This window comes from Tasmannia lanceolata, unplaced genomic scaffold (genome assembly GCF_043159265.1).
Source record: "Tasmannia lanceolata isolate RefF3 unplaced genomic scaffold, GAP_Taslan_0.1 ptg000006l, whole genome shotgun sequence".
Lineage (NCBI taxonomy): Eukaryota > Viridiplantae > Streptophyta > Magnoliopsida > Canellales > Winteraceae > Tasmannia > Tasmannia lanceolata.
In genome coordinates, this window is record NW_027518683.1 from 40092680 (window position 1) to 40109296 (window position 16617).

Consider the following 16617-nt stretch of genomic DNA (forward strand, 5'->3'; position numbering starts at 1 on the left):
TTCTTCTCATTTTATTAGATCCTCATATATCTATGACAAGTTGCTTTCTCCATTTTCTCCACTGTGTGGATTCTTTCTTCTTCCACCCATTGAAATGATCAATAATGTAGTACGATCCTCTTTGATCCAGGAGCAGCTCTCCTTTTGTTTCCAATTTATTTCTTCTCATTTTATTAGATCCTCATATATCTATGACAAGTTGCTTTCTCCATTTTCTCCACTGTGTGGATTCTTTCTTCTTCCACCCATTGAAATGATCAATTTGGAGAAAAGGTTTGTTATTCTTAGCATTGGTCGTAGCAAAAGATACACAAATCCTTCAAATAGAGTTCCAAGAGCTTTATTGTACCAAAATTGATATCCTTTCCACCCCTCCATGGACAATATATTCCACCATTCCTTAACTTTAGCTTTAAATTTGGGCATTTTCGAGAACTACACAAACTAAAACTTAGAAGATGGACTGCTCTCCATTCCATAATATTCGAGAAGAATAGAAGAGTGGTCGAATATAGGATGCAAAAAGTTATTTCTGAATAATACCGGAAAATGCTCCATTTACTTGACACGAAAAATCAATCAAGCCAACAAAAAGCTAGTCCACATTTTGTTCTATACAAAATACTGCATATTTTTATTGAACTGTCTCTTATTATTGATTTCAGCTACTTGTCGAAGCTTCTATTTGCCTGCTCTCCTAACCCACGTTTTCCCACCAGGATTTGAAAATTTGTATGCGGGAGTATTTGTCATTGAGGAACCTTAGTTATGAGAAGTGTGAAAGCAACGTGAGGAAATACGGAAATGCTGAACCTAGTCAATCTCCTCAGATGTAAAAAGTTTTTAAATATGTCATACTTGGGATTTTTGTAAATTCATATTGTACTTTAACCTTTCGCTGTGTAATTACAGGAATAAATATGTTTTGTTGCCCGTAGAGATCCGTGCGGTAAAAATCTGGGTCGTTACACCAAACGTCAGAATGAATAAGTTCGAATGGACGAGACACTCTACTACTAACTCGAGAAAGGAAGGACACACGATGGTGTTTCCCTAACTCACACGACTCTCAATGAAAAGACGGAACATGATCCGAAATAAAAGAAGACTTCCTAAGCATATCCGCAGGTGGATGTCCTAGACGATAATACCATTGATAGGCATCCATAGAGGAACAAAGAGCTACACCTGCACCGGCCTGGTCAAGGTAGTAAAGACCATCAATCACACGGCCCACGCCAATCCTCGTCCCAGTCTTCATGTCCTGTAAAACACAATAGGAAGAAAAAAACAAAACATTACAGTTCAGTGATTTCGTTAACTTGTGAACATATAATAAATTAACAGGAAAGGATGGAACATAAAGAACAGAAGACAATTGAAGTCCCGTCGAGATGGAGACTACACCCATGCCAGAAACAGCGGATGTAGTCCCATTTGCAAATGTAACAGTACGGGGTCCCATAGAAGGAAGAGACTGGAAAGAAGAAAGAATTGTAGGATTACCGGTCATATGGTGGGATGCTCCTGAATCAATGAGCCATGTCCCAGAAGAAGTACAGAAATGGAGGCTTCCCTTTGAAGAAGAGATGGGTCTTTTGTCAAAGCTAGGTCTTTTGAGATATTAGGGTTCCATCTGTGGTCACCGTGTTGGGAGGCTATAAAAGGTATTAAGCGTACAAGAAAAAATGTTTAATGTACATTGGGATTGCCACCACATGCTCTCAACAGCTGGGCGGGGCAAAATGGCGTGTATACACTTTTTCTTTTCTTTTCTTCTAATTTTTTTGAATGTTTAACTATTTAAAAAAATATTTAGTCATAGCGACTTTTTTCAAAACAAAATAAGAAGCATAGAAAGGTCTCATCCGATTGGCAAAAACGAAATGTCGAACGAAACATAATGGACAACTATTTATTGAACATATTGCATGTGACTTGTTGTGGTTGAAGGCTTTGCAAGAGTTTGGGTTTATAGTTGAGAAACCCACGACTATGGAGTTATTGTAACGACCACTTTCAAAAATTTCCATGAAAATAAATTTATTAGAAAACAATTTCGAAGAAAAATATTTTTTAAATACCACGCATGCAGAGATGGGCCCACTTGGGTTTCAAAACAATCAATAAAGGTACCCTAAAAAGCTAAATTATTGAAAAAAACTAAAATTTTTTAGAGAAATTATCTAGTTGAGACATAATAGGGGAAAATGCAAATAACGAGGAGATTGAAATCTCCACAGTGCAAGTGGTCGTGTGCACATCCCATAATTGGGAATGTGCAGACGCCACCTTCTCACACTCTCTCCCCCTTTTTGTGGGCCCTACTTCTTACTTAAATTTCAATGATTCTTAGAATCACAAAAAAATTAGTAAAGATACACTAAAAAAGGATAAACACCTAAAAATAAGGAAAGTGATAAACATATTAATTAGATAATGAAGGAAAACGATAAAGGAGGAGAAATGTTAGGAAACCAACAAACTTTGTAGGGAGTGCATGATTTGCACAGCTCAAATAATGAGTTGTGCGTTCAATTTTGTGGGCCCTACTTGCAAAAAATTGAAATTGAAATCTTTTAAATTAACCCAAGTACCATTAAATAGGAGTAAAGAGATTTAGATAAAAACTACAATGGGATCTTTTAGATTTGATGTCAAAAGAAAACAAAAATATATAATATATATATATATATATATATATATGAGAAAACGGTTCCTACACATATGTGTAGATATGTTATCTACACACTAGCTTAAAATACAGTGGGGGCCACATTATTTGGGTGATCCAAACCATTCATTTTTAAGGCCCTCACATAGATAGGGTGTCCACAAAAAATCAGATCCATAGGATCATCCTAACCATTCGAACTGTGGAGGCAAAAAATGGACTAATTTGTGAAGGTTTAAAGACATCCATTTTACCTCCACAAATCGTAGGGTTGGGATGATCCTATGGATCTGATTTTTTGTAGACACCCTATCTATGTGAGGGCCTTTAAAATGGATGGCTTGGATCACCCAAACAATGTGGGCCCCCACTGTATTTTAAGCTAGTGTGTAGAGAACTCTCTACACATGTGTAGGAACCGTTTTCTCTCTCTCTCTCTCTATATATATATATATATATATATATATATGGGATTTGCTAGGGTCCATCGTAAAAGGCATTTTGCTGCAGGTCTGTAGCATCTCAGACCAGCCACCTTGTGAATGGAGACAAAAGCTATTGTCTCCATTCACAAGGTGGCTGGTTTGACATGAGACAGACCAACCTAGAAATGCCTTTTGCGATGGACGCTAGCAATTTATATATATATATATTCTCTCACTCACACGTCCAAACTTGGACGCACAAGAGATAGATAAGCGAGAGAGAAAAAAAATAGAGGGAAGAGAGGGAAGGAGGAGAGGGATTGGTCTTCTTCAGCCCTTGACTTAGTCCTTGCAAGTGCCCTTGACCTCTACCATTCGTATTCTATTGTTATATACATATACATTAACGATTTTTGTCACGTGTGTATTTATTCAAGGATTTTCGTCAGTTCTATATACATATAAGACTAAATGATCTTTTTGTCAGTTCTATCAGATGCAAATCTATTCAGTAAATTTTGTCAGCTAAAATACACACATAGGTTTAATGATTTTTTTATCAATTCTAATAGATGTTTGTATTCAATGATTTTTGTCAGTTTTATACACAAAATAGGGATAGAAACAAATTTTCAGGAGACAAAAGTCTCCCTAAATTGGAGTGGCCATGCGCACATCCCAAGATGGGAATGTGTGCACACTAATAATGGCCCACGTAGTGTTATTTTAAAACATAAAAAAAGAGATATAAAATGAAAGACTCTTTAAAATAGTCTAAAATCTAATGTGAAAAGGATAAATATTAAAAAAAACCTAAAAAGAATGAACTTTTGCCTTCATTTTAGAATTTTAGTAGGAAACAAATATCATGAGCAACAAAACAAAAACGAAAAGAAACTTAACGTGTGGTTTCTCCCCTCTCACGCACGCCCAAACTGTGAAGAGAGAGAGAGAGAGAGAGAGAGAGAGAGAGAGAGAGAGAGAGAGAGAGAGAGAGAGAGATATACACCAAGAGAGAAGGGAAATATTGAAAATAGGTCATTGGTTCTTCTCTTCTTCTTCAATCTTCATCCCGAAGCCGATCTTGGTGTTGGCCGACCCCTCCATCTGTGCGAATCAACCTTTTCCTTCATCCTTCTTCTCCATCAAGTAGATAGCTTTGATCTAAATTCTTTGGATGTCTCTTTAATTTTTTAGAATTTGTAATTGTTTCCTCATTCTATTTTCTCCCCCATGATTAACATTTACACATCCCATGTCCCACAAATCCTATGACCAAATCGTACCTTGTCTACAACTTTGCAGATGCCCAGATCCATGCCTAATTCAAACCCTCTCTGCCCAATTCGAGCCCCTGCAATGTTATAAAACCTATCTTTTCTAATTATGAGGAACCTAAATACAACAAAGAAAAATAAAATATTAGCCCCTGTTCTTTCCTTTGGACAGCCTCTGTAGTGGTTATAGAACTACTTTTTTACACTAACAGTGGGCGGCCTTAGGAAGAAAAGGGTACGAATATGGAGGTGATGGCAGCATACGCATATTTTATATGATAAAATATTAAAAGGGTCATTATGTTTCCTCCCAAAAAGCTCTTGAAAGCCATTTGAAAAATAGAAAAGATAAGTTAAAAGTTGCTGATTTACAGCCCAGAAATGTTTTGATAAATACATAAATTTAGCTTGTCTTTTCTTAATTAGTGCAAAAGTTGTTGATTTACAGCCCAACAATGTGTTGATAATTACACAAACTCAGCCTATCTTCTCCTATTTTCATGAAATAAACTGCCGATTTTAAACACCCCACTGTTTTGATACCGGCACAAACACAGCTTGTCTTTTCTCATGTCACAAGCTGTTAATTTTAACACTACCATATTGTGATAACTGCACAAACACGGTTTGTCTTTTCCTATGCAACAAGATGCTGATTTTAAGCATTTCCACATTTCGATAATTGCACAACCGCAGCTTATCTTTTCTGATTTTTTATGCTACAAGCTGCTTATGTTAACATTCCAATGTTTTGATAACTGCACAAGCTCCGCTTGTCCTTCATTATTATTTTTTTAAATGGTAAAAGAATGAATTAATAAAGAGAACCGAGAAGGTCCTCAAAGGAACAGACACAAAAGCAAAGATACAAAGAAGACCAAGGATTCGGGGGAGGGGGGGGGGGAGGAAATCAAACCATTCCAAACCCACCCTAACCACACCAGCCCTAGCTAGAGAGTCTGCTTTAGAATTAGTAGATCTCCTTACATGCTTAAAGACAATAGAGGATCCGTGAGTTAAGTCAGCAATCTTCTCAAAAAAAGGGGAAAGCCTCCAAGGGGGAGCCGCCGAACCTGAAACCACCGCACCACATTTTTAGAATCTCCCTACACTATTGTCTTGCTATAAAGAGCCTTATCAATTTTTATAATTCCTTGATACACCTCTTTTACATCCGCTTCAGTTGCATCACCAGCTCCAATGGGGTCAGAAAAGGACCATAAAACCGACCCAAAAGAGTCTCTGCATAGATCTTGAATGCCCGCCAAAACCGGGTTGCCCAAACTCAACCCATCAAAATTGAACTTGAGACGATCCACCGGAGGAGGCTCCCAATGTTCAATGGTTCGAGATCTATCTTCGCTTTCATTGCACACTATTTGCCACCCGTCCCATAAATCAAAGGTCGAGACAAATTGAAACAATGAAAGGCTCTTCGCCCAAGAAATAGAAAGAGCAATTACTTTTATATAGAGCCAATATGGAGATTTGGCCACTCATCAAAGACTCTAGAATTTCTCTCATTCCAAATAACCCATCACGTGGCAAGAAGACAAATTTTCCAAAACCCCTTCCCTTTCTTTTTCCAAGAAACACCCTCCCAGTAAGCCATTAAATCAGGGATTGATCGAGGAAAAACCCAACAAATTCCAAACCACACTAGAATGCGGCTCCACACCTCTCTAGCAACCTTACAATGGATAAATAGGTGGCTAATAGATTCACCACCTTCCAAGCATAAGGGGCAATGGTGCATGGATCGGGCCATGGATCACCGCCCAACCAAAGAAACTAACTCTAGAAGGACAATGAAATTTTCATACCTTGGATGAGATAGAGGGTACACTGCAGGGCACCAGATGATGATAGAAAGATTTAACAGAAAAGAGGCCAGACGAATTCCAAATCCATTATTTTATCTTTCATTATTTTGTGCAATTATAAAAAATATGGTTGTACCTAAGAGGGATATCTTTCGCTATCTTGGTTCAATTCTACATAAGGAGAGATTGAAGAGGATGTTAACCATAGAATAAGAGCAGATTGGTTGAAGTGGAAGCTTGCCTCAGGAGTTCTGTGCGACCGTAAAATCCCTACCAAGTTGAAGGGAAAGTTTTATAAGATAACAGTGAGGCCAGCCATGCTGTACGGCTCAGACTGTTGGGCCACCAAGAAGCAGCATGTGCATGCATAAGATGAGTATAGCAGAGATACAAATGCTTAGATGGATGTGCAGCCAAACAAGGCTAGATAGAATTAAAAATGAAGACATTCATAGAAAGGTGGGGGTGGCACCAATTGAGGAGAAGATGAGAGAGCACCGGTTAAGATGGTTTGGACATATCCAACGTAGGCCTTTAAATGCTCCAGTGAGAAGAGGCGACTCGTGCCAAGTTGATGGAATAAAAATAGGGGCAGACCGAAAACAACTTGGGTAGAAACAGTGAGGGAAGACTTGATAGCTAGGAATATAACAGAGAACATGAGCTTGGATAGGATAGAATGGAAGAAAATGATCCACATAGAAGAACCCAACTAGAGCCAGGATTAGAGCCGGGTAGATTCCTTTCACCTTCTTCATAAAATTTTCCTAAAGGATTAATTTAGCCGACCCCAACTAGTTTGGGACAAAGGCTTTGTTGAGCTGAGCTGAGCTGAGATAAAAAATATGGTTGTGTTGATATCATTCCCTAGACTGGGTTAACATAAAATTTACTCAAATAACAGGCACATAAGTCATTGAAATATGAATAATAAACAAGAGGGATTAAGAGTCCTAAAAAGATACGGTTAGGTACAAGTTTTAGTTACGTGTCTGTGTCTTTAAGAAATTTCCTTGAGAACTCATATATGTATCATTGCATTACAATTTTGGTTGAGAACCATATCCAGACTTAGAGATTCCTCACTTTTACACATCACAGATAACCGAGGTAGGTGACGGTACCCTAAACTTATACTTTTGGACAATGATGAGTTTAACTGTATGCAACGAAAGTTCTTACCAATTCTGTACGCATATAGACGTGATGATTCTTATCATTTCTAATAGATGTAAATGTATTCAATAAGTTTTGTCAGTTCTATACACAGATAAATTTAATGATTTTTATCAATTCTAATGGATGTAAAAGTTTTGTCAGTTCTATACACAGAGAAATTTAATGATTTTTACCAATTCTAATAATGTATGTAAATGTATTAAATGATTTTCAATGGTTCTCTAGTTAAATGTATAGAAAAGGATTTTTCGTCAAGCAATTTAAAGATTTTTACCAATTCTAATGGATGTAAATGTATTAAATGATTTTCATTGGTTCTCTAGTTAAATGTATAGAAAATGATTTTTCGTCTGTACCAATACATGTATTCAATGATTACTGTTAGTTCTCTAATTATATATATATAATGAATTTTTTTCTTAGTACCAATACATATATTCAATTATTTCTGTCAGTTCTCTATTTACATAGACTGATGATCTTGTCAGTTCTAATATATATATATATATATATATATATATATATATATAATGATTTTTGGTCAATACCTTTAAAGGGCCTTCATCAATTTTATGGAGGTTCAATGGTTTTCGCCAGTTCTAAACCTTTGTGTGTGTGTGTGTGAAACTTACTGTATGTGGGTGATTCATAATTTTTGGGTTGACCTCTTCGCAACCTCACTTAGGCGCACTTCCATCTTTCTCTCCTATTTTAGGTTTTAAAAGGCAGGTGATAGCTAGACTTCACTTGTTTTGCTACTCAATTAATGCAATAGTGAAAGAAAATATGTCATTTTTTTAATGCAAGTTTATTTTCTCGCATCTACTCTATTTAAGTTTCTGTTAATCTTGTTTTAATTGTTGCAAGCATATTTCAACATAGAGATTCGTATTTCTGCACAGAAATAGAGAGAATACTCACCACTATTTAAGTACAATGAAAGACTAAGAAAAGAGAGGAAGAAACACAAGAAAAAAAACCAATACATATATTCAATTATTTCTATCAGTTCTCTATTTATATAGACTGATGATCTTGTCAACTCTAATATATATATGATCCAGGATTTGAATTGATGTTGTTTCATCGATTCCTGTTCCATCGATTCCTCCTAAAGATATCATTTCAACTGGAATTTGGATCTCTCAATATCTCTCTCAAGGATCCTTCCAGTAGTATCGCCATTTACCCCGCTTCCCTCCACATTTCATCAAGTGGTCATGCTAGAGACATAAACAGTCATGGATAATTATGAGGATGACATTCATTTTCATTTTAGTTCGGGATTAGGGATTAGGGATTTCGTGTACAAAACTACAAATACAAGTGATCTTTAGCTACAGATACATCTGATCATCAATCCTTGTTCATACATGGGTTTCTCTGGTACGAAATGAGCCACTTCAAATAGGTTCATTGCTCCGGCCCAGAATACGATTAATCCGGCATGGGCTACGTGAGCCCCACACCCAGTCTTAAGAGCTTTAATCCCAGTGATGTAATTAGTCCCAAGAACTCCCTCCTGTTTAGGATTCAGGATCCACATAGAATTAGTCATTTTGACTAACATGTTTAGTTTAGAAAAAATAGAGGCCTTGGGTAAAAATAGCACTTGGCCCACGTATTGCGCTTAAATCATTTTTATGGTTCCCCACTTTAGGTACCATATGAATAATGGAGAAAATCCATGAAAGGAACATTAATGATTCAGACAAAACATTTTTTTTCTCTTTTGATATCTCCGGAATGATGAATCCACTTTTTAGGAATTGGATAGGAAAGGATCCGCAACTCAAAACCTCAGATTCTGAGAGAGGAAGCAGAACTAAGTCAAGATGATACGGATCGACCCCTTCTTCTTGCGCCAAAGATCTTACCATTTCCGAAGGAACTGGAGCTACATCCTCCTTTATCACTGAGCGGTCAATTAGGGGCCTTAGCTGGTGATCCGGGTTGTTTCCCTCTCGACGATGAAGCTTATCCCCCATCGTCTCACTAGCCGACCTTGACACCCCTCTTCCAGGTCCGTCACAAGGGAAACGAAAACCAAGATTTTCTTTATCAGGTATCAAACGTGAGCTACGGGCAAATAGAACATTCTCTTATGATACACCAATAAAGATTCATTCTCTTCATAAAAAATAGGAGGTAGAACCAATAAAGATTTCTTTTTCGATTCATCCTTGAAGTTGAATACCTCATTCAAGAATTTTTTTTTATCCAATCCGTAGGAATCAATAGAAAAGGCAAATCCCTTATGATACACTAGATCCGGCTCGGTTATTGATAGAGTGAATATATATATATATATATATATATATATATATATATATATATATAGAAAAGTGTTCCTGTGCAGCTGCGCAGGGAGCTCTCTGCGCATAAGTGGCTTATAAAGCCTCCCATTGGTCACTTTTTTGTGGACCCGCAAAAGTGGACCCACTAAACGAACCATTGGGAGGCTCTTTAAGCCACTTAAGCGCAAGCTGCGCAGAAACATTTTCCTCATATATATATATAAAGACCGCCTTTAATTTTCGTCCATAAAACTTTAGATCTAGACCATAGGATCATTAGATCATATTTTCGAGGGAGATCATCGATCCATCGTTGATCAACCCTCGATCGTAAGAATTAGTCACTTTTTCCTTGATCTTATTATTTTATTATTATTTTCGTCATTTTAATTATAGCTAAATTTTGGGGCGTCAAAACTTATCCGTTCGATGTGGTATATGCCCCGTTAGATGGGATATTCGAATACCTATCCAACAGGCCCAAGATCGCGCGATTCGGATGCGATTTGGCAAAGTTATGGGCACTTTTCTATTATGGTGAGGCCTAATCAAGGGATTTTTCCTATTAGGCACAAAATTTTAATGTTTTAGAAATTTATGACTACCAAAAGTTATAAAATTTTATGCCTAATCTATCCTTAATTGTGTTATTCCTTAAAGGGAGGCTTAAGGGGTATTTTAGGGCTAGTAGAAAATTAGCGAGATTGTACATTTTCAGAAACCTCTAGATTTTTTAACGTATCCACTTAAATCCCTAAAATTTGGGCATGTTCCCAACTTCCATAAAATAATTGCCTCCCACTCCAATCTTGGAGTGGGTACGGCCATATAATTCTCTCTCCTCTCTCTAACGCCCAATAGTGGGCCCTCTTTCTGTAAATGGTATTAACTACATAAAGAAAAAATAGGGAAGGTTAGAAATCGAAGAGATTTAGTAAACCATTATAGATAGGAGAAGTATCTCTAAAATTTAGGAAAAACTTATTTAAGCAAATCTACTAAAGGAAGGTATACTAAAATAGTCAAAAATTGCTATTTATGCACAACTCCCAAAAAGGGATATGTGCGCATAAAATTCCTCTCCTCCCCTCTTTTTGGGCGTCAATTGTGGGCCCCATTAGATTTGATCAATCCTATTTAAAAATAAAGGAAAGAGATAAGTAACTTGGAGTCCAAGTAATTGTAAAGATTAGATTAGTTGAGAGATTTGTGGGATTCTAAATTTACCAATTTAGGAAAACAACCAAAACTACAACAAAGAACAGAATAATATAAATAACTTGGGCTCTCTCCCACGTCCAATTGCTGGACGCCCAAGAGAGAGAGAGCTGAAAAAAAATATTAATAAATAAGAAGAGAGGAAAAGAAAGGCTTGTTCGAGGCATTCTCAATCATCTTTCATCTTCGGAAATCGTACACTCTTCAAGTTAGTAGTTTATTTTTGTTTATTTTTTTTTTGAATAAAGAGCTTAGTAGTTTATTTTCTCTAAAAATCTTATAGTCTTCTGATTTTCAGTTCTTGCCGAAGTAATAAGTGATATTGTTACATAGGAATGAAGTCAAACTAATCCAAGTAAATAGATAAATAAATCGATTTCCATCAGATTTATGTACATAAAATAAATGAGAGGATGGTAGCGTTTGTATTCCGAATTTATTATATATATAGTTGTACTGCAGATGTATACTCTATTCTATTAGGCCTGGTTACATAAATAAAATGATTCTTTTTTGTTATCTATCTATGAACAATTTTAAGTGGAGTAATTTTGGATACATGAATTTTATTCAAACAGTTCCAGGTCATATGTTAAATAAAATGATTCTTTTATTTCCAAAAAAGTATCTGTATATAGAAAAAATACTAGAATTTTTATTTTATGTAGGCCTTGATTTTTAACAGACATATGTACCTATAGTATATAAGAACAACCTCTCACATGTATATTTTTGTCCAAGCAGTACTAATGGTATGTACAACAATAAAACGATCTTTATTTCATGAGCCATTCCTCAACAGTTCTATGAACATAAATTAAATAAATGCTTCCTTATTATACATATGTGTGTATGTGGGTTATATTTCAGCAATTCCGTATATTTACATATATACATATATAAATCCGATAAAATGGTTTTTATTTTGCATATGCCAATGAATTTCCAACAGTTGGTTTAAGGTGGAGTGAATGGTTCTCTTTTAATTTTCTCATAAATGATTTCAAACATTTATCAAATGATTTTTATATGTCTTTCTTTATGTCAATTCTATACTTATATAAATAAGAACAAACGAATTTCGTATATATATTTCAATTAGTCATCAGTTCTATGTGCTTAAGTGGAAGAAAATGATTTTTTTTTTTATCTTCATAACTTCGTCAGTACATTGGAAATGATATAATAGACAAATGGTACATAAGTTCTAAGTTGTAAAGAAAAATAAAAATTAAATTTTTAGTATAGCCAATGTTACCAGTACACTTTGGGCATCGAGGAAAATTTATTCGATGGTAAGCTCAAAATAGTTGAATCTCTATAAGTATCAAGATAAAAAAAATAAATTTGCATGACTTTGTCTTACACCTGTTGAATATCGATGTAGGGTCAAATGAAAATTTCGTAAGGTTTTGAGTCCATCAGTTGAGTGATCATGATGATGAAATAAAATATATAGACAGTTTGTACTCAACAGACCTGGGTATTTCCATGAGTGTACTTTTAAACCACCAAATCCAACCCCGATTTAATAGAAACCTGCGTTTATGTTTGGAGGGTGGAAATCATTCCGGAGTTAGGGAAATTGAAGAACAAGTATTATAAAAAATTGACACCGCTCAAATCGTGAATATGATTACAAGAGCATCGCGTTTCTCATCCACGACAGGAATACTCTCCTTAATCTGGAAATCCCATAAGCCGATGCAGGTGATAGCTAACTGTGCATGTATGGATTTTTAATTTTTGCACTGGAGATGGTGAAGTATTCTAAATTTAGTTTTCCTTTTTAAACTGCTCATGTTAAATGAATTATAGTTCCGATATCATATATTTGGAATGAAATTCAAATTTTGTTAGCGGATAATTTTGAAATTGTCTGTTTCTTTTATTACGTGGAATTAATTGAAATGCTTATAGTAGTGTGGAAAAACTAATCAAAGAGGAATAAATAGGGAAGGGTGATGGGAAACCATTGAGTTATCCCAAGAATTAAGAATATACAACTTGGGAGAACCGCGCAACCCCTCGTTGATGCCGGAATCCTATGGAGACCACGAGTCCCTAGGCGGTATGATCTACCATAATAAGTCCACGCAGAATCGGCCGTGTCAGCAAGGGCAACAGGCTAGTTGGGAGCTGAAGTGCCCTGGGTTAAAAAGAAATTGTAATGATAAGAATGTAATGGATTTATACTCACTCTTATTGTAGCTGAATCTTCTCATTTCAGTTGTAAGTACATTTCGTTATTTTAAAATGATTTCTCTATTCTGTTGTAGAATTTTTTTGTAAATCCTTATTACGGAAATTCAACTGTTCTATTTACATTATATGGATCTTGATCTGCTGTTTGAATTGAATTTTTATACTTGCTTAGCTTCTATTGATTTGCTATTAACCCAGTTTTTCTCCCCAGGATTAGAGGATGTTAACGAGGGTGCGTTTGCGCACGAAGATGTCTAGGAGCGTAGGATGATGGGAGCAAATAAATAAGGAAGACGATATCCTTCGTCGACACTTTGAATTTATTTTAGATTGGCTAGTTTGAGACTTTATTTAGTTGAGTAATTTGTTTTAAGTTAAAGTTATTGTAAGGAGACGTTCTTGATCTTGGAATAAAAGCTATGGTTATTTAATGTTCATGCTTTTTAAAAATAAAAAAAATAAAAAAATTTGAGTGGTTTAACAGGTTCTTGCTCATAGCCGGTGACTGAAATCGGGTCGTTACAATATATATATATATATATATATATATATATATATATATATATATAATGATTTCTGGTCAGTACCTTTAAAGGGCCTTCATCAATTTTATGGGTATATAGAGGTTGAATGGTTTTCGCTAGTTCTAAACCTTTGTGTGTGTGTGAAACTTACTGTATGTGGGTGATTCACAATTTTTAGGTTGACCTCTTCGCACCCTCACTTAGGCGCACTTCCATCTTTCTCTCCTATTTTGTGTTTTAAAAGGCAGGTGACAGCTAGACTTCACTTGTATTGCTACTCAATTAATGCTATAGTGAAAGAAAATATGTCATTTTGTTAACGTAAGTTTATTTTCTCGCATCTACTCTATTTAAATTTATGTTAATCTTGTTTTAATTGTTGCAAGCATATTCAAGATAGAGATTCATATTTCTGCACAGAAAGAGACAGAATACTCACCACTATTTAAGTACATTGAAAGACTAAGAAAAGAGAGGAAGGAACAGAAGAAAAAGAAGGAATGAAGTCTAAAATGGGGACGGTAGATGGGAGGCAGAGCTATCCCCGGATAATAAGAAAAGATAATAGTAAATATACAACCTGGGAGTAACGTGCAACCTCTCGTTGATGTTGGAATCCTATGAAGACTATAAGTCTCTAGGCGGTATGATCTATCGGAAAACATCTCCGCGGAATGAACCGTGCTGGCAAAGACAACAAGCTAAAAGGGATCCGGAGTGTCTTGGGTTAAAGACTGTTACAATTAAGATAAGTAAGGATTTAACCGACTGACTTCAGATCGGTTCGTTTTAACATTGCATGGCTTCTATTGTACACCATATAGTTTTGATTCCCACTTTCTATTATCTATCTTTTGTTTTACAAATCAATCTATAGTTATTTATCTAGATCTATTGTTTTTATTGGCTTTGAATACTTGTCATGGTCTCTATAAAACCTGCTGTTTAACCCATCCCCCCCCCCCCCACCAGGTTTAGGGAATGTGAACGAAGGAGCTTTTCCAAATGAAGATATTTAAGTTAGTAGGATGGGCCGGATAGTGAATAAAGTGATGGAGATGCCAAACCCCGTCGATCTCTTCGATTCCATTTTAAGTTAAAGAAGACATTTAGATAGTTTGAACTTGTGTTTTATGCACTTTATTTTAGACTTGAGGTCTAAATATTTGTGGTTGGGTTTATCTTTATTTTTGGAATATGTAATGACCCGGTCCTACCAAGGGCCTATAAAGATACAAATCCTAATTAAATCTAGACCGTAGATCTTTCGATCAAAGATTAATGGCTAGATCTTCGATTTTAAGTTTTCCGACCGGGATATGTAAATTAGATATTGGATAGATCCCCAATCTGTAAGTTTCTTGTGTATTTCCTATCACACATTAGATTAAACGATCTTAAACGATCTTTCGAGCTTTCGACCTTAAACGATCTTTCGATCAACGGTCATAGTGTATTTTTGTCACTTTTAGTATAATCTATTTTTGGGGCATCAAATCTTGTCCATTCAACATGATTGTGGTCCCGGTAAATGGGTATTTCGAATACCTATCCAACGGACTCAAGATTTAGCGATTCGGACGTGATTTGAGCAAGTTATGACCCTTTTTCTGTTAGGGTTAGACATAATTACGAGTTTTGTCTTATTAGGCAAATTTTAAGTTGTTTTATATTAAAAAATATAATTAAAAGTAACCTTATATAACCTAAATACTAATAATATATTAGAATAAGTTAGAAAATCCATTATTGATATTTTCACCCTCTTAAGTTAGTATTAGATTATAATTAGGAGTCTAATAAATGACCCTCTTAAGTTAGTATTAGATTATAATTAGGAATCTAATAATTGGAATCCTTCTTAAAATAAAACTCTAGGCTAAGTTTATAAATAAACCCATCTAGGGTTATTTTTAATCACCTAATAATTGGTAGAAAAGAAGAGAGGAGAAGAAAGAAGAGAGGAAGAAGAAAAGCTACGGTTTTGCATCGATTGGTTTTTCGTCTTCAAGTATGTTCCCAAAAACTATGTTTTTTGTAATTTCTTGTTTAAATTCAGAATTTTTACTTTTGTTGATCTTGTTTCAACCTAATTAGGGTTTCTAATAATGTTTTATTGATTTCTTTACTTCCTTTTGAATCAAGAAACTGATTTTAAATTTTCTTTTTAAAATTTTATGCCTTAAAAATATATGTAATTGTATTCTACTTACGAAAAACCCCAATTGGAGTAATCTAGAGTATGGTATGAATTATTTTTGGATGCATAAACCTATACGTGTGATTTTCTAGGGGATTTGTTATTGTTGTCCTTAAAAATCAGCACTTAAATGTGATTGTTTTTCTGAGATTTCATGAGTACTTTCCATATAAATTATGTAAGATATTTTTCACGAAAGATATGATACATAGGTGTGTTATATATGATTTTTATGGTAGTTTTTCAACAAAATCAGCACAAAAACAGTGTGTTTAATGACTGTTTTGTAAAGATTTTATCATATATAAATTATATAACTCATATAAGTGTTTTATGTAATGTATGTGATATATAAATAATGTATCTAAGTCTTCTGGTGCTGATTTCTAAGAAAATCAACAAGTATGGGTGTTAAATAAACATCTTCGATAAAATTGTTATAGAATATACCTATATGGTTTTGCATGAAAGAGATGGTATATGTATGTATTATATAAGCTTTAAAGGGCTGCTTTCCATTAAAACCAGCACCTAAAATGGGTCAAATAATCATTTTATTTTGGTTTCAAAAGAATTTAGATTTATAAATAATGATACAATATGTTATAACAATTGGTTTACGAAGAAATCGATAGTTAGGTTTAAGTTGAAGCCTCTCCGAGTTTTAGTAATAAATTTGGTATAAATACGAACAAGTTTAGTAGAAAAGAATTGAACACTTGAACTAATGGTAACACGCTTAATATGTAAATTGTACATGGTTGCTTCTTTATTGATACTTAGAGCCTTCCATCT

At 35.0% G+C, this 16617-nt stretch overlaps 1 protein-coding gene across 10 annotated transcripts in view; it reads right to left on the reverse strand.

Moving 5' to 3' along the window:
- Positions 1 to 16617, reverse strand: part of LOC143880293 (putative LRR receptor-like serine/threonine-protein kinase At1g06840) — a 133906-nt gene that overhangs the window by 46439 nt on the left and 70850 nt on the right. Inside the window, exons 1-3 of one of the 10 annotated variants that reach the window (XM_077383159.1) lie at positions 4107 to 4458; positions 1507 to 1636; positions 1152 to 1264 (exon numbers count right to left, since the gene is read on the reverse strand). The exons of 6 other annotated variants lie outside the window; for them this stretch is intronic. In XM_077383159.1, coding sequence (XP_077239274.1) covers positions 1152 to 1261 — 110 coding nt within the window. In that variant the 5' untranslated portion in view covers positions 1262 to 1264; positions 1507 to 1636; positions 4107 to 4458. Of the gene's footprint in view, positions 1 to 1151; positions 1265 to 1506; positions 1637 to 4106; positions 4459 to 16617 lie in introns of those variants that run through there. 3 more of the 10 variants (XM_077383156.1, XM_077383158.1, XM_077383160.1) reach the window with 3 other exon arrangements.